General features: G+C 40.9%; 2 protein-coding genes across 2 annotated transcripts in view; one reads left to right on the forward strand and one right to left on the reverse strand.

Moving 5' to 3' along the window:
* Nucleotides 1-2,220, forward strand: part of Gld (Glucose dehydrogenase) — a 178,139-nt gene extending 175,919 nt beyond the window's left edge. The window contains exons 5-6 of the mRNA XM_065217882.1: nucleotides 33-1,327; nucleotides 1,399-2,220. Of these exons, the coding sequence (XP_065073954.1) occupies nucleotides 33-1,327; nucleotides 1,399-1,650 (1,547 nt within the window). The 3' untranslated portion in view covers nucleotides 1,651-2,220. The remainder of the gene's footprint in view (nucleotides 1-32; nucleotides 1,328-1,398) is intronic.
* Nucleotides 2,221-14,513: 12,293 nt separating this feature from the next.
* Nucleotides 14,514-14,912, reverse strand: LOC135698030 (uncharacterized). The gene is made up of 2 exons (XM_065217899.1): nucleotides 14,846-14,912; nucleotides 14,514-14,755 (listed from the first exon to the last, which is right to left on the reverse strand). The coding sequence occupies exons 1-2, from the start codon at nucleotides 14,886-14,888 to the stop codon at nucleotides 14,514-14,516; spliced, it is 285 nt and encodes a 94-aa protein (XP_065073971.1). The 5' UTR covers nucleotides 14,889-14,912.
* Nucleotides 14,913-24,401: the final 9,489 nt, after the last annotated feature.

Below are 24,401 nucleotides of genomic sequence, written 5' to 3' on the forward strand. Positions count from 1 at the left end.
CACTCTTCCCTCTTCCTTTCCACGTCACGCAGGTCCGGACGAACCGACGGGGGCACAAATTCCATCCATGTTCCTCAACTATATCGGCAGCGACATCGATTGGAAGTTCAACACGGAACCGGAGCAGTATGCCTGTTTGGGATCTCCGGAGCAGCGCTGCTACTGGCCCCGTGGTAAGGTCCTCGGAGGAACATCGGTCATGAATGGTATGATGTACATCCGCGGCAACCAGGTTGACTACGACGACTGGGAATCCATGGGTAACCCCGGCTGGAAGTGGAAGGATGTTCTGCCATACTTCATGAAATCAGAGGACAATCAACAGATGCCCGAGGTTGACAATAAGTATCACACTACCGGAGGATTGCTGCCAGTTTCGAAGTTCCCGTATAACCCTCCGTTCTCGTACGCGGTTCTAAAGGGAGGTGAAGAACTGGGATACACCACGCACGATTTGAATGGCGCCAACTCTACAGGATTCATGATAGCTCAAACTACCAGTAAGAACGGTATCCGCTACAGTGCATCCCGAGCTTTCCTTCGTCCAGCTGTGAACAGACCAAATCTGCACATCTTGCTCAATACTACCGTCACCAAAGTTCTGGTTCATCCAACGTCGAAAACCGCCCACGGTGTTGAAATCATCGACGAAGATGGTCACATGCGCAAGATTCTCGTAAAGAAGGAAGTCATCGTCAGCGGAGGAACCGTAAATTCACCGCAGGTTCTACTGCTTAGTGGTATCGGCCCTAAAGCCCATCTTGAACAGGTTGGTGTTCGACCGATTCATAACCTTCCCGGCGTTGGACATAATCTGCACAACCACGTTGCTTACTTCATCAATTTCTTCATCAACGATTCCAACACGGCTCCGCTGAACTGGGCTACCGCAATGGAATATTTGCTTTTCCGTGATGGTCTAATGTCCGGTACGGGAGTGAGCGCCGTTACGGCCAAAATTAGTACAAAATACTCCGAACGTCCTGATGATCCAGATCTCCAGTTCTACTTCGGCGGCTTCCTTGCCGATTGCGCCAAGACCGGTCAAGTGGGTGAGTTGCTGAGCAACGATTCCCGTTCGATTCAAATCTTCCCGGCTGTTTTGCACCCAAAGAGTCGCGGATATATTGAGCTGAAGTCAAACAACCCCCTGGATCATCCCAAGATTGTTGTCAACTATCTGAAGGAAGAACACGACGTCAAGGTTCTGGTAGAGGGTATCAAGTTTGCCATCCAGTTGTCCGAAACCGATGCGCTTCAGGCGTACGGAATGCAACTGGATAGGACTCCAGTCAAGGCTTGCCAGGAGTTTGAATTTGGATCACAGGTATAACTTTCCGAGTTTGCATTGTGTGGTAATGGACACTAACTGGGCTTCTTGTTTCTTTTTTTTTTTAGGAATACTGGGAATGTGCCGTCCGACAGAACACCGGGGCCGAAAATCACCAGGTCGGTGCTTGCAAGATGGGACCACTGCGGGATCCAATGGCCGTCGTTGATCATGAGCTGCGCGTCCACGGAGTTCGAAATCTACGAGTGATCGATGCTTCGGTGATGCCAAAGGTTACGTCCGGCAATACCAACGCTCCGATTATCATGATCGCCGAGAAGGGAGCCCATCTGATTCGTAGGGCGTGGGGAGCTCGCTAAAGCTAACGATTGCGGGACTTGTGTACTTCTCTAGCATTTAAGACGCGAAATTGACATTGTATCGTGACTGTTAAGGCGATTTCGCAACGTACCCAGATGATATCGGTGAACTAATCTTTCTCTAACTCTTGCTGATCAGTAGAGAAATAGAATTCAGCGTCAACCAGATGGAGAGCATTATTGCATACAAGGAATTAATGTACGATTCCTCCTACGACCATGATTTGTGACTAGTAAGATATAAACTAGAGATTGATTCGATTTCTCCTCGGTCGAGAAAGAGAACTCAGTTGTTATACAATTTCCTGTAAGTTTTATTATCGAAGAAACGTTACAAATTTCCTGCTAATTGTTGCCACATAAAAATCAAACTTGCATAAAATGGAAATTGCAATGTGAGGTATTATTGTCAATATCATCACACGGAAATCCAACGTACGTTTAATGATACCGACTGCAATCCAATCAACGTCATGCATCAAATTCATTAGTCGAGTGTATCGATTCTTTAAGTATAATTTTCATGTAAATTATAATAATTTTATGATAATAAATATAAAACAAAACAATTGGAGGAATCTAGCTTACATGTCACATCTATCCATTTTTCCTCAAATTCGACTCGTAACATATCTACATTGGACACTTGCCAAATCCCGCAATAATATTTTTTTTATTCTAACTGTCATCTGGCTCAGACCAATCGATCAATAAAGCCAAGTCAAGTATGTTAAGATTCCATTGAATAAGTTTATATGTATTTTATCAAAACTCAAAGTTAATCCTTAAGACTCAAACATTCTGTTTTATTCTTTTCAGGTATTCTACTATTGCCATATATTCTGCTTAATGTTTTTTGTTTGGCTAGAATTAATTGAATGGGAGTCTTATTTCATAAAATTGGAAACCTAGTTCTTATCGAATGGTATTTTGGACAATCGTACAGTATGTGCCATAGGTTCTCTGTCACGTCACATTGGTCAAAACGATCATTTGGAATTAATTTCCATGTAGCTAGTCTGTACTTTGTTGTCATGTGTCCCGACCTGATGCGAGATAACATGATAGTGTCTAAAGTTTCAAAACTCATTTTTGTAAACCAGGGTGACAAAGAAGTTTGTTTAGCATGTTCAAAGTGAAATTTGTCTTTTTCCGATGAAATTTGTGAGTATTGCCAGATGCTTTCTGTTTCATTCTTAAGAATATTAATCAAATCTTGTAAGGTAAAATTAATCTGTTCTATAGTGTTTCGAGTTGTTCCAAGCTTGGCCGCATAATCCGCTCTGTCATTACCGACTAAATCTATGTGATCAGGAATCCATTGAATAGAGACTGTTTCTATCGATGATTTCTCAACTATATTTATTAGCTGTTTAATCAAATAATTTTCGATTTCTTTGGAGTTGTTTAATAATGTGCAATCACTCTTAGAATCTGAGAAAATAGCTAATTTCTTATATATTTTTGGTTTCCGCGAATTCTATTGCTTTGATTATTGCTACTATTTTAGTATTCATAATTTTAAAACCTGTTTTTAATCTTTGGCTAAAGGTTATTTAATAATGAGCCATCTGTATACAGCTTATAAGTGTTTTAGTAGTTTATCTGGATTAGATCTGTAGCTATTTGTCTTTATGTTGATGTTGAAAATATTTGCTTTTTTTAGTTTATCTATTGCATCATTAACCTTGAGTTTATTTCCTAATGTAAGTTAACATACTATTTCCATATTGTCAGCTAGTTGATAGAAGTGAAAATTATTGATTGAAGCGATCTTTTCTATAAAAGATGTATGTCTAGGCAGATAGTTATGTTGCATTAAGTCTGAAAGAGTTTTTACTATTGTACTATTTTTAAAGTATAATGTTTTTGTTAATTCTTTCAGAGCTAAGATTTCTTCTCTTACCATTAACGGTTCACCTGATTCATATAAAACAACATGATTCAGAATTAATTTCAATAGTCTCATGGAAGTCCTTATTGCTAAGAGATAAACTGTTTCTAGCTTTGAAAAATGGGTTTTAGCAGCTGCGACTACTAATGTGATTCCGTAATCTAAGTATGGTCTTACTATTGCTTTACTTATCCTTAACATCTCTTCAGGATGACCTCCACTACGTTTCACTTACGTTGGAGTTCATTTTAAGAATATTTATTTACTTTTTTGCTTTGATAGCCGTCTGTTCAATGTGTTTATTGAATAACAATTTGTGATCTAAATGGATTCCCAAAAATTTATGACTTTCTATTATAGGTACTGTTGTTTTATTGATTCTAACATTTATGTGTGGGTTAAACTTATTTCTGAAAAGCATTGTGGCTGATTTGTGTGGATTCAATTCAAATCTTAGTTTCCTGAATTCTATTGTTAATTTGGATAAAAATATATTCATTTAATTATATACTACTGCTACACTGAATCATATACTGCCGTGAAATCATCTGCAAATTGTATCAATTTTCCGTCTTCCTGAATTATGTTATGTACAGTTTTGGTGTATAGGTTAAATAAAATAGAGGATAGTGGACACTATTAGTTATGTGTGTAATTTCAGCACCACCATTAAATTATAAGATAGTTTTCCTGTTTCGAAGGCAATGGAATATCCTGTTTATTATATGATTAGGGATATTTTCTTTTCGAAGCGTTTCTAAGAGTTTATCTACATTGACATTATCAAAAGCTTTTGACAAATCTAGAAATGTCACAACCATAACCAGGCCTTCTCTTTTTGTCTGTTTTACTAAAGAAACCAAGTAATTGGCGCAATGCATTGCTGATTTATTTTTTTTCTAAATTCAAAAGAATTAACTGGAAGAATGTTATTGTCTGTTATGCACTCGTTCAATTCCTTTTTAACTGTAACATCATTGCTAATGGTCTGTACGAAAAAAAAATCGGATCTTTACCTGACTTCAGTAGAGGTACTATATTGATTGCTCTCCATTCTTCTGGTATATTACCTGAATTGAGAACTTCATTCAAGAGCTCAGAGATTCATATTTGTAAATTTAGATTGATACGTTTTAGTGTATAAAATGAGAGAAGACCTGGTACTGGAGTTGAATGATCTTTTTTTAGAAGAAATGATCGGTCTTATATCTCTGAAATCTATTTTAATCTGCTGCTGTGTTGTATTTGGAATAAAGTTAATTTATAATGATATTGTAGGGAAGTTATGATGCATGAATTGTGTTGCTAACTGTTTGTCGTTTAGTAATATTAAATTATTTTTAGATGGACGTCGTCCTACTATCAGCTTAACTGTATTCCACAACTCTTTCTGAGATATATCTGGATGTATAGAGTTAATTAGTTCCTTCCAGCTTTTTCTCTTTTCGCTTCTTATTTTTCTCTTTAATATTGCTCTTTCTCCTTTAAAATCTTTTAAATTTTGGATTATTTGATTTATATTGAATTCCTTTAATGTTTTGATTTTTGATTCTATTTAGTATTTCCCCAATTTATTTAGTCCACCAAGGTTTAGGTATTCGTTTAACCTTTCCTATGGTAAACTATATTTTGAACAATTCATTTGTTCTTCTATTATTGGGGAAATATCTTAAGGTGTGTTAATCATTTACGACTGTATTTGATTTATTTCCTCTACTGCTTGATTTTTGTTAAAGAATTCTACATTGGTTTGATTATTGGGAGCTTAGTTTTATATTTCTATTTTGATGATTTTGTGATTACTGAAAAAATCTTGATTTAATACTGTCCATTTTGATTTGAAGCTACCCGTGCAGCAACGAATATCTCGATACCCTAAATTGGTGTGGATGAGCTTGACATAAGAGGTAAAATACCAAAAAATAATACAAAAAAATGATCCCACAATACCATTCCAATACCAAATTATGATAATGCAATACCAAAACAATACCACCCAGGTATTATTTTGGAATCCAAACATCAATTTTTGGTATTTAAAAAGTATTTTCCATGTAATTTTTTGGTATTATGCTTTGGTATTTTACCTCTTATGTCATGCTGGTCAATACCAAATTTTGGAATCAGATCAGAATTAGGTATTCATTAGTTATTTTCTCCTGCTCGGGTATTGAAGGTGATGCAAAAGTTAGATATATTGCTGAGGGGAGTGTATTTAATCAATGTGGTGGTTTAATCAATGTACTGAAGCCGTTATTAAGCAGAACTAAGTACTTGTTTTCAAGTAAATGGTCTATTAATTCACCTCTTGGACAATAAGGGTGATTTGGGCTCCATAATTTATTATGTACATTAAAGTCTCCTGGTTGGTTTATTATGTTTTTCTATTATGTCTAAAAGTTTCATAAGTGGATTTTTAGTAACATTGTTGTTTATGGGCAGAGGGGGTATGTAAATTGATATTATGAGCCTTTTTGGAATGGTTCATTGCGAGCTAAGAGGAAGAGGAGACAACTTACTTCTTACTCTTTCATCTCTATCGCTATCTTACGCACTTCAAATCGGCCAATCACGAGCTGGTTTGCGTTTGACAGAAAAGTGGTACGTTTTCGCCCTCGTATTGTCTTCTCTTCCTCTTAGATTGCCAGCAGCTCGGTCGCTTTTAACGCTGCCGTTAGATGCGATATGTGTGAAATCTCGCTCAACTTTTCAAATAGAAGAAAATGATCGATTCTCTCCATCGACTATCTCTTTCTTACTCGGCTACATAAACGTTTCCTTGTGTATTTTGCCTATTGGATGTTGGATCACATTTTCTTTCATCAAACTGGTGTCAAAAATATCCGCAAATGCCTTTACACGGCTATAATGATCCAAAGAGAAAATCGATGAAGAGAATCGATAAATGTACATTGGTCTATTTGAAAAGTTGTGCGAGAAATAAAGAACACCATCAAGTTCAGGTTCAGCAATGGAAGTGAAAAACCAAACCTGGGTGAAACTGTATATTTCGTGAAAACACTAGACGTGGACCTGGTTGAAATGGAAGCTGCTTTTCGCGATGGGGAGGAAAAAGGACTTTTTATAAAGCTTAAATCCGAAGCATCGATGCTCAATGCCTAGACGTTTAACCCGGAAGATTTAATTTTCTACTATGCAAATGGAAAAACAACAGAAGTATGCATGTCGCATTTTGGGTTATACATTCAATATGTGCATGTGTATTTAAGTGACCGAAAAAACATTGTCTGAAAACCTGGTGGATTAACTTTTAATTCCAACCCTGTTTGGATGATCTGCCAAATGTTTGCTTAGAGTCGTGTTGATTAACTCTGATGTTGACGTCAAAGCAGCTATATATTCTTGATCGGTACTTAATCCGAGGATAATAGCGGCTGGTCGAAAGACAAAATGTCAAATGATAAAACTTTGAATGACAGAAGGTCGAAAAACGAAAGGTTGAAGGTACAAAAGGTCGAATTATGTGAAGGGAGAAAAAAGGTTGAATGATGAAAAGAGGGACAAAAGGTCGAATGGACAAAGTGCCGAATGGACAAAAGTTCCAATGGACAAAAGGTTGAATTAACAAAAGGTCGAATGGACAAAAGTTCCAATGGACAAAAGGTTGAATGGACAAAAGGTCGAATGAACAAAAGTTCGAATGGACAATAGGTGGAATGGACAATTTTTTTTTCTTAGATTTGTTTTCTGTCGATCTTGTTTTCCATGCTGAGCATCACACCTGGTATTTATTTCCCGTGGCGTGATCAGAGATGTTATACCTCAGAACATCCCGGTGACGCTGACTGGGATTTAACTCAGGCCTGCTGTGGTGAGAGGTAATCACGCTTACCACTACACCACCGACGCCACTGAATGGACAAAAGTTCGAATGGACAAAACGCGAATGGAGAAAAGATCGAATGGTTCAAAGAGGGACAAAATATCGAATGGACAAAAGGTCTAATGGACAAAATATCGAATGGATTAAAGAAGGGAAAAAAGTCGAATGGGTCAAAGAGGGTAAGTCAAATGGACTAATCGTCGAATGGTGACAAAAGGTCGAATGATCCAAAGAGCTACATGAGGTCGAATGGACAAAAGGTCTAATAATTAGGAAGTAGATTAATGATCGAAAGGGCAAAAAGGGAAAACAACATAATAATGCACACAGTATATAAGAAAATTATATTTCTTTCAAACAAGCACAGCTTTTCAAATGACAATGTTTTTTATAGTTGATGACACTGGGTATTAAGGTGAATGCTAATGTTTTTCCGTTGATACTGACTCCACGCCCGTTCAAACCACACTCAAATTCAGAATGCACCAATACCAATAAGCATTGCAAATAAGCAAATTGGTAAGTATTGAAATTTTGATCTTATTCGTAAATACAATATTATTATATTATTATAATAATTCTACTACTGCAATAACAGCCTTAATTCCAAGATTCAAAGTTCAGGGAAGGCCTGATGAAGTTCAGGGAAGTCCTGCCAAAGTTCTGAGAAGTCCTGCCAAAGTTCAGGTAAGCCCTTCCGAAGTTCAGAGAAGGCCTGATAAAGTTCAGGGAAATACTGCCGAAGTTCAGGGAAGTATTGCCGAAGTTCAGGGAAGTCCTGCCGAAGTTCAGAGAAGTTTTTCCGAAATTCAGAGAAGTTTTTCCGAAGTTCAGGGAATTTCTGTCGAATTTCAGGGAAGTTTTTCCGAACCCTGTCAATGGGGGGAAGCCCTGTCAATGTTTAGGGAAGACCTGTCAAACTTCGGGAAAGTCCTGCCTGAGCAGCACTGGTGATGTAGTGGTAAGCGTGATTACCTCTCACCCCAGCAGGTCTGGGTTCGATCCCAGTCGGCGCCACCGGGATGTCCTGCGGCATAACATCTCTGATCACGCCTAAAGTAGGGAAGTAAAGCCGTTGGTCTCCGGTTCATGAGTTGATGGCTCCATAGGTAGGGTCCAGGTGTGAGAGCTGCCTCCCTGGCGTCGGTAGCATTGATGCTCAGCACGGAAAACAAGATCGTCGGAAAACAAATCAAGGTAAAAAATAGTCCTGGCCTAATTTCAAGGAAGTCCTGCCTAATTTCAGGGAAGTCCTGCCTAATTTCAGGGAAGTCCTGCCAAAGTTGAGGGAAATCGTGCCATTTCAATTCTTGGAGATCAGGAAAGTCCTGATGAAGTTCAGGGAATTCCTGTCGAAGCTCAGGGAAGGCCTACCGAAGGTCGGAGAAGTCCTGCCGAAGCTTAGGGAAGTTCTGTCATTTAAATTCTTGGATGTTGGTTTATTTTCACAATGGTGGATCCAATATGGGAAATGATTTTCAAAATGGTGATTTCTAAGATAGTTCAATTTATCTAATTATCTTTAAAAATATCCAGATATATCAGAATACCTACAAAAAATAGGCTGAAACTTTCAGAGAATATCCTCAAATACTTGTGAAACAACTTGTGACGATTGAGCAAGCTTTTGATTTAAACAATATTTCATTTAGCAATGGCAAAGGTGGGTTATTTCTGCTGAGTAGATTAAAAGAAGATTGATGACAATCCTGAAGATTTCATTGCTCTGATGATTGCTCTCACTGAGACTTGGCTCGATACTCGCACTTTGTCAAATCAAGTGTTTGGTTCCGAAAACGAGGTTTTTCGATGCGATCGGAATCCGCACAACAGCCGCAAATCTACTGGTGGGGGCGTTCTCATAGTGATCGGCTCTGTATTGAAGGCAAAAGTTATCGAAAACGATTCATGGGTTGTTGGATCATTACAGAATCGCCACTCTGAAGCAAATCAACCACGTGGTTAATGAGAACAATCGTAGCTTAGACCTTTTCTTCGTCACCGCTCAGGATACTGCTCCGCATTTGTCTATGGCTGTTTCTTCGTTGATAACGACTGTTCCAAACTATGCTCTTTTATTTATTGCACTTGAAGGCAACCAAATTCCTGAGGTCATCGACATCTATTGTGGCATCACATCGTTGTGTGCCATATCTAAACTGTTCGAGTTGGTCGTTATGGAACCATTAGTTTCTCACTTCAAGCAGCACTTGAGCGAAGACCAGCACGGTTTCATGGCAAGGTGGTCGACTACTTCCAACTTTCTGTGTCTCAACTCGTACATTACGGAGAGTATGACAGACCATATGTAAACAGATGTCATCTACACAGACCTATCAGCCGCCTTCGGCAAGTTGAACCATCCTATAGCGATTGCCAAACTTAATAGGCTCGGTATAAACAGCAGTCTCCTACGATGGTTCGCATCCTATCTATCTGATCGTCAGTTGGAAGTTGCAATCGACGACTGCCGATCTCCTTCGTTCCCTGCCGGCTGCCACTTCGGGTATTCTGCAAGGTAGCCACCTCGGCCCGTTGATATTTCTTGTGTATTTCAACGTCGTCAATTTCATCCGCGACGGTCCACGACTGTCGTTCGCAGACGACATGAAAACCTATTTCCTAATTCGAGCCATCGCTGACTGCCACCTTCTCCAACTCCAACTCAACGCTTTTGCTAATTGATGCCAACTGAACCGCATGGTTTTAAATCCAACAAAATGTTCAGTAATCACTTTCTCACGGAAGAGCGGCGTTGACGTACATCATGTGAATCACATTAAGGATCTGGGAGTCATCTTAGATTGTCGACTCACATACAGCCAGCATATCTCGTAAGTGATCGACAAGGCATCCAGAACCCTCGGCTTCATTTTCAGGATAGCTAAAAGTTTCACGGACATCTACTGTACTCGTCCGGTCGGTGTTAGAATACTGCTCCCCTGTATGGAATCCCAATTACCAAAACAGTGTACAAAGAGTAGAGTCAATTCAACGACGTTTCATCTGGTTTGCCCTTCGACGATTGCCTTGGAGGGATCCTCATCGCCTTCCAAGCTACGAAAGTGGGTGCCAGTTATTTCACCTGGATCTTTTGTGGACTCGAAGAGATACGACAAGGCCCTGTTTGTGGCAGACATTCTACAGGGCAGAATCGATTTTCCTTCTATTCTACAACAAATCGACGTTAACGTTCAACCACGAGCACTCCGTAACAACGCAATGCAATGCTGAGGATACCTTTTCGTCGTACAAACTATAGTTCGTATGGTGCTATCAATGGGCTTTTCAATCGTGTTGGTTCCTTATTTGATTTTCACTTGGCACGCGAGACGCTGCGTCAGAGATTCCGTGATATATTTTTAAGAATAAGAAATGAAGTTGAACTTCATGGCCTTTGTAGCTCGTTACTTCTTGACTATATTGTATTTCCTAGTATTGCTTAATCCATCATTAGGACTTAACCCAGTATGTTGATGTAGAAGCAAATTAACAAATAAACAAATAATAACGATGTTTAAAATGCCGCTAATTTGACTAAAATCCACCTGCTATGAAAAAAGTTGTAAATCCACCATTTTACTGAAATTACTCAAACTCACAACATACTCCGCCAATGAAGTCCAAAGCTATACTGATAAATCAATAAATAGTTGTTCATTAGACAAGATTTCAAAAATATATCTATTCACAGTCTTTCAAAGAATGACCTATTCAGGTGTATGCTTAATTTTGAGATACCCTGTATATCGTTACGAAAGATCCAAAGGAGCTGTTTTTCTGCTCCTCTTCAGTTTAGACACATTTATCTATTATATTGGCTGGTTTGTCTCGGAAGGTCCTGTAGAGGATCCTGCTTCGCCCTGTGGAAATGCCTGTTGAAATTCTTCGTCATTCAGTTTTTGTTTCTTCGGGCAGCCCAGGAACACTGTTTCCCTTTTGAGAAGCCTTCGCAACTTCCGGTGATGAACCACCATTTTCACTAGGTTTGAGGTCTACTACGCCGGATCGTGTGCACCTGGTCGAGCCTCTGACCAGACAAAATGGCGACTTGGTAAGGTCCTGTAAGGGTAATTTGTATTTCTATGTGTATTTGTATTTAAAATAATTCATCTGACAGTTTAGTCTTAATAAATAAAATTAAAGCTAATTTAACACAGACCTAATCCGATTTGCAAAACATCCAGTTGGAACATTGTACTCGTAAAACTATTCTCTTCTCTAATCTAGCACCAACACAGCCAGTTCTTGAAAGCAAGAAATTTACAAGAAATCTGTGAAAAATCACCGAACTGTTTACCGAACGTTCAGCAGTTCAGATTTCGGTAAAATTTCACAGATTTCGGTGAAATAATCTTAGTGTGTATACCTACATCATTTTTCTTGTCTATTTGAAATATGTTTCACATCGAAGATGCGTAACACATATCAAAACGGCCAGGCCTACTGTGCAGCATTTAAGGGGCACGATGAATCAGAAAACATCGGGCCTGTTTAAATCGAAGATTTAAACACGATGCTTCAGAATCCAATAAATGGATGAAACGTGGACATCTCGTACCGTACGTTCCGATTTTGGTTAATATATGATTGGTTGGTCGTTGGAAGCATCAAAACTAGAAAGGTTAAGTGATGCTCCATTTTCTTCTGACGGTTAGGGCATGAGCACTAACTCTTGTCCTAGCCTTTTATGACTTATGGCTATAGTGCCATAACTCGCTTTCTGAATAGAGAAGAGGGAAAGGAAAATGAGAAGGACAAAGGGGAAAGGATTACGTGAAATCTATGAACATAAACAATATTTTTGATTTAAAATATACAATATAGACAAAATGAATAACGGAGCGGTGGTCACTACCGAGTCTTGTCACTATTATCAAGTCATAAAAAGTAACAAGAACTAAAATGTGATCGTTTGATTACTGGATAATCCTGATTCCCTAGTTTGAAGTTGTCACGACTAGAGTTCGGTGGCGGATCTTATACCAGTAACGCACCAAAAAAAGATGATCTCCCAACGTTACTGGTTTGAAAAGATAAAAATTTACAAAACGGAACGAACTCACCAAGTTTAACTAATTGAACCTGAAGGCTGCCTGACATGTGTTGATGTAGAAGTCCAAATTGTAGACGAAGCTTGACGAAGCTTAACGAAGATCAACATGAACTAGTCCGGTTTATGGTAGTTGCGCGGCATGTCTTCTTTCGCATATTGAACTAGAAAAACTCTTCGACAGCCGTAAACGCACGAATACACGCTGAGATTGGTTCGTTGTTCCCAAATAAAGGTTTGGTGAAAACTTGGTTGCAATAACGTTGAATTCTGAAGAGATCTGCTCGGCACACGAAATTTCAGCATTGCAAGCAGTACGGGGCATCAGTTTGACCATTCAACAGCTTAGCAACAAGCAACGATTGCTGTACTTTCCGTCGTCGTTCCAGTGCGTCTAAGCGCAACAGCCGGCATCTATCAGGATATGCCGGCAAATTGTCAGGATCACTCCACGGCAAGTTTCTCAGTGCCAGACGAAAGGCACCACGTGACATGCTGAGGATGCCAAACGATGGACGCATTTTCCAAAATTGAACGGACAAGTGCACAGTACAATGACTTCCAACAATGTGGGTCTGAAAAATCCTTCGCAACTGTGGAAATAAAGCTCAACTGTCGCGTTGTTTTCAATATGATCGATATGAGTCTAGTTGAACCCCCAGATCAGTCACACCTGTCCTCGGTAGAACTGTTTCAAACACACAGTTGGTACTTGAGCGGGTCGGTTTTCATCTCTTTTTGCCAGTGGTGGCGGGGGGGGGGGGGGACACCCCTCACCATCCCTCTCCAAAGGAAGAGTTTGGTAAAGAGAGATGAAAAAACCGATTTGTACCTTCCTTAAAAGTTGTCCTAGCTCGCTTGTCTAATATCTATATACAATCTTCACACTGCCGTACTCTAACGGAACTATCAACTCTATGCTTTCATCTACTCCATCTATCGTATAAAAATTACCACTACAGTCTGTTATTTGAAATTAGCATCTTCAACTATGTAAATCGTTGACTTCACGTAGAAGTAATACTAAAAACATATAGTCAAAGTGCATAAGTTTTTTTTTAGCAATATGTGATATTTAGGTTTTCATCGGTTTTATTTTAATTTATAAATAAAACACATTTTGGATTATTTTTTTTTTTCAGAAGTTAATTTTTTTTTTCAGAAGTTTTCGCAATAACTTTGTCTCATACGTCATCAGAAATGCCGTTTCCGGTCTACAATTTCTTGAAAAATTTCAAGGGTGGCATTTAAAAATTGTAAAAAATCCAACATGGACGAATTTTAGCGAAAATGTGAATCATTTCCCATAACAATCAATTAAGCAAAGTTTCATACAAATCGGAGAAGGTCAATTCAAAAATTCTCAAGAGCAAAGTACTCAAGCACAACGGAAGAAACCATCGCATCTAAACAGCTCCTAGATATAAGTATAGGGTAATATGCCAATTGATACACACCACCCAAATGTTGCATACTTCACTTTGTTACTGTACAGCATTTATCCAAGACCATGACGTTTACCATTCATGGGGACATGCTAATCAGTGATCAATTCAGTGCCAACATTTCAAAGGGGCGTAATTGCTTTTGTAAACAATGACCTTAGCCGTCAATTTCTCGCGAATGAAATCTTACCTCTACAAAAACATTCCTCTACCTGGTGGTGTCATTATTTTTCATGAGTGAGCTATTATTCGCGAGAAATCGACGGCTAAAGCCATTGTTTACAAATGCAATTACGCCCCTTTGAAATGTTGGCACTGAATTGTTGGACGGTATTTTTTGGAACTCTCTGCCCAGGGTTAACTTTACAAAACAAACCCGAAATTTACATTGTCAGCCATCCACTCGACTGACCGGAAACCACGGACATCCATCACAGCCAGTTCGGGTAAAACAAACAACAAAAAGCTTTTCACCGCACCGACAGGTGAAAACCGTTTCGTTTCAGTCAATCGCATCTGGTTGAAATGCAAACACAATTCCTATAACAAGAACAAACGCACAGCTCCAACGTTTTCAGAAACAATCGTTTATTTCACATGTCTGATGCTTTTTTCCAGTTCCCTAGTCTAGCTCCTGTTGACACTGTTCGTGATGCGGTTGGTGATGCGGTTCGGCAGGTTGGGCATGGTGGCATTTTCCGCTCCCGGTGCTCCACCGGCTGGCATTTCTGGGGTGGAAGGCATTTCCGGAGTCGACGGCATTTCCGGAGTCGAAGGCATCTCCGGCGTAGATGGCATCTCAGGTACGGTGCCATTCATGGCCGGAACAGCTGGTACACCGCCTGGCATTTGCGGAGCTGCGTGGATGGCTATGAATGGTACAAGAGGATTGGGAACAAACGAGTAAAAACGGAGCGCTTTTTTATAAATCTTGTTTTAAGATTAGCAAATGCACTTACCTACGAAGGCCAGAACAATGACAATTGCAAATTTGCAGAACATATTGGATGGGGGTGTGGCTGGATGGATTCGGTGCGAATGCTTGAACGGTTAGAACGAGCAGTTGTTTTTATACACGTAGCCATAGAAATTAGCAGAAGTGAAGTTAAATTATTAATTTCTCCACTAATCTGGTAGCTTATCACCGAGTAGAGCAATTATATTCATATTAAAAACTGGAAAAGCAAATTAGGGTCATATCAGGGCAGACATAGAATTATGTTTGGGTTTCATTATACTGTAATATTTAACCGATGATTTGTTTTGAATTTATTTGACGTTGCGAAAAGGCCTAGCAGAGGGCGTACCATTTCTGATGACAAGCACAACGGCTTAACAAAAAGGGCCTATCCATCGAAAGATTCACAAAAAGGCTTATTAAATTATGAAATTAAATTGTTATCGATTTTCATATATTGTTGAAAGCTTTTCGCATATTTTGGATGTTGTATACTGAGATACAGTTACTATTGTTATTGTGAACAATATAAATCCCTAAAATACTTCAATTTTCCTAAATATGAATTGAATGGTGATGGAAAAATTTAAAATTCATGTTCTGGCTTGTTTACGTTTTGGACATAGGCCCATTTCAAATGTTACTCTAGATTTATTTATTGTTGTGGTCATAAAAATTTCATTAGATTTTCGGCATGATTGATTAGATGTAATATTAAAATTTATTTTTTGCTGTGCACGAGCTGCTATAGGACTTTATGTTTCTATGTCTAATGTATTTTGATTGTCCAAGTCAGCCTTTATGGTGGCATTTGTGACCACCATCATTTAATTCTTCACTACACAACCGATACCTGCTGAGCTTTTTTTAAATTATGCAAATTAAAAGTGAACTTATCAAAGGCGTACTCGTCTCGACACAACGTGAAAGTTATTATTAATTTAATACCCAATGCAAAAGGCCCTATCAAAACTTCAATATTGTACCTTTATCGGAAGCTACCTTGAACAAAAAGAAAATTAGCACCGTTTAGCTGCAAAGATGATAACACTCACCCATTCCAACTTTCTAGTATAAAAATAGCCCCATTCTTTTCAATTGGCATCAGTCACCTGAAGTTAGTTCTGTATTCAGTATCAATCAACTCACAAACAATTCCCTAAAAATGTTCAAATTCGCAGCGTTTGCCCTCGTTCTGGTTGCCATTGGTGAGTTTACTTTGTCAATAAATTTCTTCTTCTAACAGCATCCACTACATATCATTATCTATCCTCCGTTCCAACAGCCATCAACGCCGCTCCCCAGTTGCCAACAATGCCAGCAGCACCAGTGAACGGCACGGTTCCTGAGATGCCATCCACCCCGGAAATGCCATCAACCCCCGAGATGCCATCGACCCCGGAGATGCCCTCGACGCCGGAAATGCCAGCTGGAGGTGCCCCGGGAGTCGAGAATGCCACTATGCCCAACCTGCCAAACCGCATCACCAACCGCATCACGAACGGTGTCAACCGTGTCAATAGCCACAACTAAAAGAACTGGCGGTAGATCGGCGGAAACGTGAAGCAAGGGAACAGATCTGAGAGAACGGGAACGTTTGGAAATGTATAAATAAATTAATGGAAGAGTTCGTTTCAAAATGGTTTGGGATGCTCCGGTCGGTGGCGTGAAATATCACAGCCTTTTTTTGTGTGGATTCAGCACACTTTCATCTGAAAATAAATACGTAATTTTGATCAAATTCCCAACGCATTAAAAGAAGGCACATTATTATCATTTTACTTATATGTCATACTATTTTAGGAGATCTCGTGGGGACAACTCTTAACAAATCTCGAAAATGCAGGGAGGATTTTGTTTTGCTATCGTTAGATGCGCTCGCGATGCGTAGATGAATAGAAGGGCTATTAAGATTAAAGCATGCAACGTGGCTGGCCACTGGTTTTAAGAAATTAAAAAAAAATCTAGTTTTTCTCGGGTGCCCGGTTTCATTTAAACAGCAAAATATGACGGCATGGCTGATTTCTGAAATTGGTGCCTCAAAAAATCAGGCTCCAAGATCACAACAGATTGTTAAATTATGTTTGATTTATTTTTTAACAATCCATTTATTTTATAATGCTCAAATATGGAAGCTTTGCGGAGCCGGAATTCATTAAACTTTTTACAAAGTTTCATAAAGACTGACTGATAGTAAATTGGTAAGCACTAAAAGACTTATAATTCGTGATTCAATAAGTTTAAATTGTCCATTAATGGTTGATTTACAGTACTTTTGGTAAAACTTCAAAGTTACAGCATTAAATGGTTAGGTTTCTCCAGTTCGATCGAAATCTCGAACCTTCCTCTTGATGGAGCCCATCAGCACCCGCACAGTGGAAACCAAGGTGACTACAAATAGGTGTTCTAATGTGTCAAATTCATGATTCAGCCATGTTGGATTTTTGTATGGGACAGCGACCGAGTTTGTTTACAATTTGCTCTAAAACCGCACTTTTCCCCCCCGCGACCTCCTCGCCTATATAGTGACAAAGCTGTATCACCATTTATATACCCACCATGGTGGAAACGGACACGGAATCAGCGTATTTCTTCTATTTTGCCCGCATTTTCTGAATGCCCCGCCGCTTCGTCGAAGTCGCTGCTTTGAAATTGCCAGCATTTTTCGATTGGTCGAAATTCTGGGCAATTCGGAGGTTTCATTAGCTTGAAGACAAAATCGATCTTGTTGGCAGCATACGACTCCAGAACCACCTTGGAATACTGGCAGCTGGCCAAATCGGGCTAAAAGATGACTTCGCCCCTATGCTTGCGTATGAACGGCAATACCCGCTTTTCCAGGCATTCTTCGATAAAAAATTGGGATGTCATCGTCGAGGATGTGGCGAAGGGTTCCATTTACAGGCAACAACTGCAAATCGCTTGCCAAATCATGGCCTTCTTCGCGAACTTTTCGGGAAACACGAACTTGAATCTTCCCGGCACATCCCCACGTCCTCTCGTGATGTAAAACTTTTGACCGGGAAGCTGCTTAAAATCGAGTTTGACGTATGTTTCGTCATCGATCAAATTGCAGCCCTTGTGTTTCGTCAAAACTATTGGATGGAAGGCAACAATTTCCGAACCCCCAAACGGCCGAACCCAGCAGCGCAAAGCTTGTTTGCGTGCTGTCATAGCGAAAGCACAACTTAAAATGAGAGACGCTTTTCTATGCGATCACACCGTCTACTGCGATCGCCCATTTTACTTATTATCGTTTCTTCTCTCGTACTGTACACATGTGTTGAATAAATCAGTTTACTTTTATTATCAAACCAATTAATTCCGGTGTTATTATTTAACCTGCTAGCTCAGCCCAATAGGTTATGAGCCCAGTGTAACGCGGAGTTTGTGTACATTTGTGGACAATAGTGAAAACCCGGAACGTGAAGTGTTTTTTCAAGAACGAATAATTTTGCGTCGCGAGTGAAAAACAAAATGGCTGATGCAAAGGTTTCGTTGGAGAAACTGAACGACCAGAACTATTCGATCTGGAAGTTCAAGATGGAGCTTCTGCTGGTGAAGGAGGAACTGTCAAAGCTGGTGACGGATCCAAAGCCTGAAGCGGTCAGTGTGGAGTGGCTCGCGAAAGACGGGAAGGCTCGCGCTATGATCGGCTTGGCGGTGGACGACGGTCAGCTGGTTCACATCATTCGGAAGCAGACGGCGAAGGAGATGTGGGACTCATTGAAGCAGATTCACGAGGCGACGTCCCTATCTTCGACACTTCACATCTTACGAAAGCTGTGTTCGCTGCGGCTATCGGAAGAGGGTGATCTTCCCGAGCACCTGAACGAGATGACGGATTTGGAGAATCGTTTGGATGTGATTGGGGAAGGTCTGAAAGATCGTGTTTTCATGGCGCTAATTTTGTCGAGCCTTCCGCCATCGTACGGCAGCTTGATTAACGTGATCGAAAACAAGCCGGAGAACGAAATTACGGCGGATTTCGTGAAGAGCAAGCTGCGCGACGAATGGCGTCGTCACTTCGAGTGCAACGGTGGAAGTGTGCAGAGCAGCGATAAGGTGATGAAAAGTGTGAAGTCTAAAACGACGGACAAGAAGAAGAAAGGTGTGTGCCATTACTGCCAAGAAGAAGGTCATTTTCGACGGGAGTGTCCGAAGTTGACCAAAGGTAGGCATGAGAAGAAGAAGTCGGAAGATGGAAAGGCGAATTTGGCTGCTGAAGTTCCGGACGGGATGGAGATGTGCCTGATGGCTGTGACGACCTCTAGCGCAAACCGGTGGTACTTGGACTCCGGTGCTACGTCTCACATGACCAGTGACAAGAAGCTCCTGAAGAACGTGAACGCAGCGAAGCAGCCGGAAATTTGTCTGGCCGACGGAACCAAAATCAAGTCGAGCGGTGCTGGAAGCGGAAAAGTGGTGTCAGTTACCGGCAAAGGTATTCGGATGGGTGTCACTTTGAATGACGTGTACCATGTCCCTTCGTTGTCAGGAAACCTGCTCTCGGTGAGTAAAATTTGTGATTTGGGTTACAATGTTTTATTCGATCGAGCTGGATGCAGAGTTTTGAAAGGTCAGGAAGCTGAGCTGGTGGGCGAGAGGAGTGGTGGCTTGTACTGCTTGAAGCAATTTTCTCACCAAGCACTTGTGACCAAGACTGCGCATCCGGACCTGTGTCAGCACCTGTGGCATCGAAGGTTCGGGCATCGTGATCCTGAGGCGGTATCAAAGATAGTGCGTGAAGGATCGGGCTTCGGGCTGAAAATGCAGAAATGTGATATTCAGTCCGTTTGTGGAGTGTGCTGTGAAGGAAAGATGAGCCGTATACCATTTCCAAAAGAATCCAGCAGCAAGTCTGAAGCTGTGGGCGATTTAGTACATTCAGACCTTGGAGGGCCAATGGAGAAGGCAACACCCAGTGGGTACAGGTACTACATGACGATGGTGGACGACTATAGTTGCTACACGGTAGTTTATTTGGTGAAAGCAAAGTCGGACACTGAACAGAAGATCAGGGAATACTGTGCGTTGGTGAAGAACCAGTTTGGGCGTGCTCCGAAAGTTATTCGAACAGACGGAGGCGGAGAGTATTCTAGTGCATCTTTAAGGAGCTACCTGGCCGAGAACGGTATTATTCTGCAGCAAACGGCACCCTATTCACCGCAGCAGAATGGGAAGGCGGAACGTAAGAACCGGTATGAAGTAGAGATGGTGAGGTGTTTGTTGGCGGAGTCGGGTCTCGACAAGAAATACTGGGGCGAAGCGATTTGTACTGCAAACTATCTGCAGAATTGCTTGCCAACGTCAACTGTTGAGAAGACGCCGTACGAACTGTGGGATGGAAAGAAACCATCTTACACACATTTGAGAACATTCGGATCGGAAGCCTACGTTCATGTGCCCAAGGAGAAGCGGCGGAAGCTGGACAAGAAGGCAACGAAGATGGTCTTCGTTGGATACGCGGAAGGGCGAAAAGCATACCGTTTCCTGGATACGGAAAATGACTGGATCGCTATCAGCAGGGATGCCAAATTTTTGGAGTTTGGTAGCTTGAGCGATTCAACGCGGGTCGAAGAATGTACAGGTGAACAACCAGTGATCCTGCAGCCGTCAGGAAAGAAATCGGAGTCGCTCAAGAAGAAATCGTCTGCAGAAGGTACGGACGATCGAATGGTGTTAGTATCACTGGGATCGAGTGGCGATCAGAATCCACCAGTGGATACACACACCGAAACGGATTCAGTTTCAGATCATGACGATGATGAAGTAGCGGATTCAAACTTGGATACGAGCTTGGATACCACGATGGACGAGAATGCATCTGAAGGGGAATTGTCATTTCGAGGTTTTCCCTTGGACGAGATTGCTAGGCGTTCAATGAGGTCGAGCAAAGGAGTTGCACCGAAAAGATTGATCGAAGAGATCTTTGCAGTCGGTGATCTTTCGTCCAAGGAGCTGAAGGAACCAAGCACTTTTAAGGAAGCGGTCAGCTGCAAGCAACGGACCGAGTGGAAAAGTGCTATTTATTTATTTATTTATTTATGGAAGCTGAAATCGAATCACATGCTGTTAATAGAACGTGGGATCTTGTGAAGTTACCTGCAGGTCGTAAGCCTGTCGGATGCCGATGGGTGTTTAAGCTAAAGCGGAATGCAACTGGCGAGGTGATGAAGTACAAGGCGCGGTTGGTAGCTCAGGGGTTCAGTCAAAAGTTCGGACAGGACTACGATGAGGTGTTTGCTCCTGTGACAAAGCAAACTACGCTGAGGACTTTGCTGGCCGTTGCGAGTAAGCGAAATCTGACCCTGAAGCATTTCGACGTAAAGACGGCCTATCTGTACGGAGAACTTGAAGAGGAGCTGTACATGAAGCAGCCAACTGGGTTCGAAGTCCAAGGCAAAGAGACGTTGCGACGTTGGTCTGTCGCTTGAGGAGGAGCATCTACGGGTTGAAGCAGTCGGCCCGCTGTTGGAACCACCGGCTACATTCCGTTCTCCTAGGACTAGGTTTCGAGCAAGGTACGGCTGATCCATTCTTCTTCTTCTTGTTCGCATTTCAAGCTTATTGCTTAGCGCATATTAGCTTATTGTGTGATCTCAACTTAGTGTTCTAAATGCACTTCCACAGTTATTAATTGAGAGCTTTCGAAGCCAATACCAATGCATGAATTTGTATATTGTGTGGCAAGCACAATGATACTCTATGCCCAGGGAAGTCGAGAAAATTTCCAACCCGAAAGATTTCCTCGACCGGACTGGGAATCGAACCCGCCGCCTCCGGCTTGGTAATACCGTGCCTTTACTGACTAGGCTATGAGGCCCCTTGCTGATCCATGATTCTACACGAAGATCGTCAACAGAAAGCGCGTCTACTTGCTGGTTTATGTGGACGATATTCTGGTTGGCAGTGAAAGCGATGCTGAAATAGAGAAAATCTATAATGCACTGAGACAGGAATTTGAGATGACTGATCTCGGTGATTTGAACTACTTTCTAGGTCTGGAGGTTACCAGATCGGAAGGGAAGTACAGTATCTCTCTTGAAGGCTACATCAACCGTGTGGCTGAGCGATTTGGACTTCGTGACGCAAAGGTTGCGAAGACTCGAATGGAAGAAGGATTCACGAAGACTGACAACAAGAGTCCGCTTCTGGAGGATGTGACGAAATACAGAAGCCTAGTTGGAGCTCTACTGTATATTGCAGTCTGCGCAAGGCCGGACATTGCAGTAAGTGCTTCAGTATTAGGAAGAAGTGTTAGTGCAGCGCGGGAAGAGGATTGGGTAGCAGCCAAGCGTGTGGTCCGATATTTGAAGGCGACGAAACATTGGCGTCTGCAGTACGGAGATCCAGAAGGAAAATTGGCGGGGTATTCCGACGCAGACTGGGCCGGAGATTTCAAGACTCGGAAGTCAACGACAGGCATCGTTTTTCTGTATGCTGGTGCAGCAGTGTCTTGGGCAAGTCGTTTGCAGGGCTGCGTGACTTTGTCATCGATGGAGTCCGAGTACGTTGCTCTAAGTGAAGGAAGTCAGGAGGCAGTATGGCTTCGAAAACTGATGGAGGAATTCGGCGAACCTGTGATGGAACCGGTGAAAATAATGGAAGACAACCAGAGTTGCATTAAGTTTGTCGGATCGGAAAGAAGCAGTCGTCGATCGAAGCACATCGAGACTAGGGAATGCTACGTCAAAGAACTTTGTGATGGAAAGATTCTTGAGTTGGTCTACTGTCCGACTGAAGAGATGGTAGCGGACGTACTTACCAAACCGTTGGGCAGGATCAAGTTATTGAAATTTTCTTCGATGCTTGGTTTTGATGCTGGCAATCGTTAAGGAGGAGTTTTGGATGGGAGCCGAACGCCCAAACGGCCGAACCCAGCAGCGCAAAGCTTGTAGAGACGCTTTTCTATGCGATCGCACCGTCTACTGCGATCGCCTATTTTGCTTATTATAGTTTCTTCTCTCGTACTGTACACATGTGTTGAATAAATCAGTTTACTTTTATTATCAAACCAATTAATTCCGGTGTTATTATTTAACCTGCTCAGCCCAATAAAAACACGGTCGTACAAGAGCCTTGCTCGCTTTTTAGCCACGGAATTCTACTTCATGTGCCGGTTCAGATGTTTACTGTCGTTGCACAACTTGTATCCTTCCCTGGCAAGGATGTTCCGCACCGTTTGAAAGTTGGCGTTGTTCCTGCTGGCAACATCTCGAATCGAAAGACCGGAGTTGGCTTTAACGCACCTCAACACCTTGCTGCGCAGCTGACGATCCCTGGTTCCAGTTTTTTCGTAGGTCCGCTGATTCCTTTCCACACTCAGAGAGTTTCCTTGTAGGTTTTGAGCACTCGACAAACTGTTGTTTTCGGCATCTTCAGCACTTTAGCCAGTTTGGAACCGGACCACTCCGGATTTTCCAGATGTTTTTGCACAATATTTTTTCATCTTTCGAGTTCCATTTGACGTTATTTCTGAACGCGGTCGACTACTTTGATCAAATTTGAACCAGTGAAGTGTAAACAAACCACTGTCAAAGATTTTTGATTCCCAACACTAGAGACGTGCTAGCGGCAGGCGAGGGGCATACCAATTTACTTTTAGTCACCCTTTAATACTACACTGAAACAAATCGACATGTACCGTTTATTGGATCTATCTTATAACATAGCAATGTCAGCAGATTTTTTCATTCTATGTTATGATTGATAGATTCCATCGGATTATCACTTAAAAACTATGAATGCGATATGGAATGATTTCTATCGTAATTTCACATACTTAGTACTTGATAATACTTTGCTTCGAACGTGGTTAGCAATAGGTAAGATGCAAATGAATATTGTCTGATATATTTCATGGTGGAAAACTGTTGATATGTCATGGCTGGGAACAGACATCTAGAAACTAATGGAAAATCATAAAAGTTTGCACTATAAGAAAATTCAGTAAAATATACCTATTTTCATGATGAATATTGCTCACTAAAAGATATATCTTATAAGATAATTATGTATATTTTATTGGAGTTGCTTTCAACGATTTTGACGTTTGTTGATATGTCGCTTGTAAACAGACATGTAGAAACTATTGGACTGTCATTTAACTTTGCAGTATAGGAAAACATGTATATCTCATTGGAATAGCTTTCTTTGATTTTTGAGGTTTAAGTATTGTAAACAGATCTATCCCAATCATTATATAGTCATATAGATTTGCCTTTTAAGAAATCCAACAGTAAACATTTGTTTTGGCATGAATATCGCCCCCATACTTATAAATTATAAATTATTGAAACAATTTCCAACGATGTTATCGTACACTCATTAAAATGATAAGTCGAACTAAATATTGCTAACAACAATGATATTGTATTGAGTAATCTTTGTTTGTTATTGATCTATAAGATAAGGGTTTCCGGAAAAGAATACATCGAGATTGAAAAAAAAAGAATTCAACTGTAATATTGACTTTGCTAAGATTCTAATAGTAAGCTATACGGCTAATTCATATGTTAGCACTAGTATACGGCTAATTCATATGTTAGCACTAG

The sequence above is a fragment of the Ochlerotatus camptorhynchus genome, unplaced genomic scaffold (genome assembly GCF_037179485.1).
Source record: "Ochlerotatus camptorhynchus isolate MF236.1 unplaced genomic scaffold, CSIRO-AGI_Acam_v1.1 ptg000081l, whole genome shotgun sequence".
Classification (NCBI taxonomy): Eukaryota; Metazoa; Arthropoda; class Insecta; order Diptera; family Culicidae; genus Ochlerotatus; species Ochlerotatus camptorhynchus.

Coding starts and splice junctions, on each gene's coding strand:
- LOC135698030 (XM_065217899.1), bottom strand. CDS start 14,888: ATGTTCTGCAAATTTGCAATTGTCATTGTTCTGGCCTTCGTAG. Junction 14,756..14,845: donor CATTGTTCTGGCCTTCGTAG/GTAAGTGCATTT, acceptor TACCATTCATAG/CCATCCACGCAGCTCCGCAA.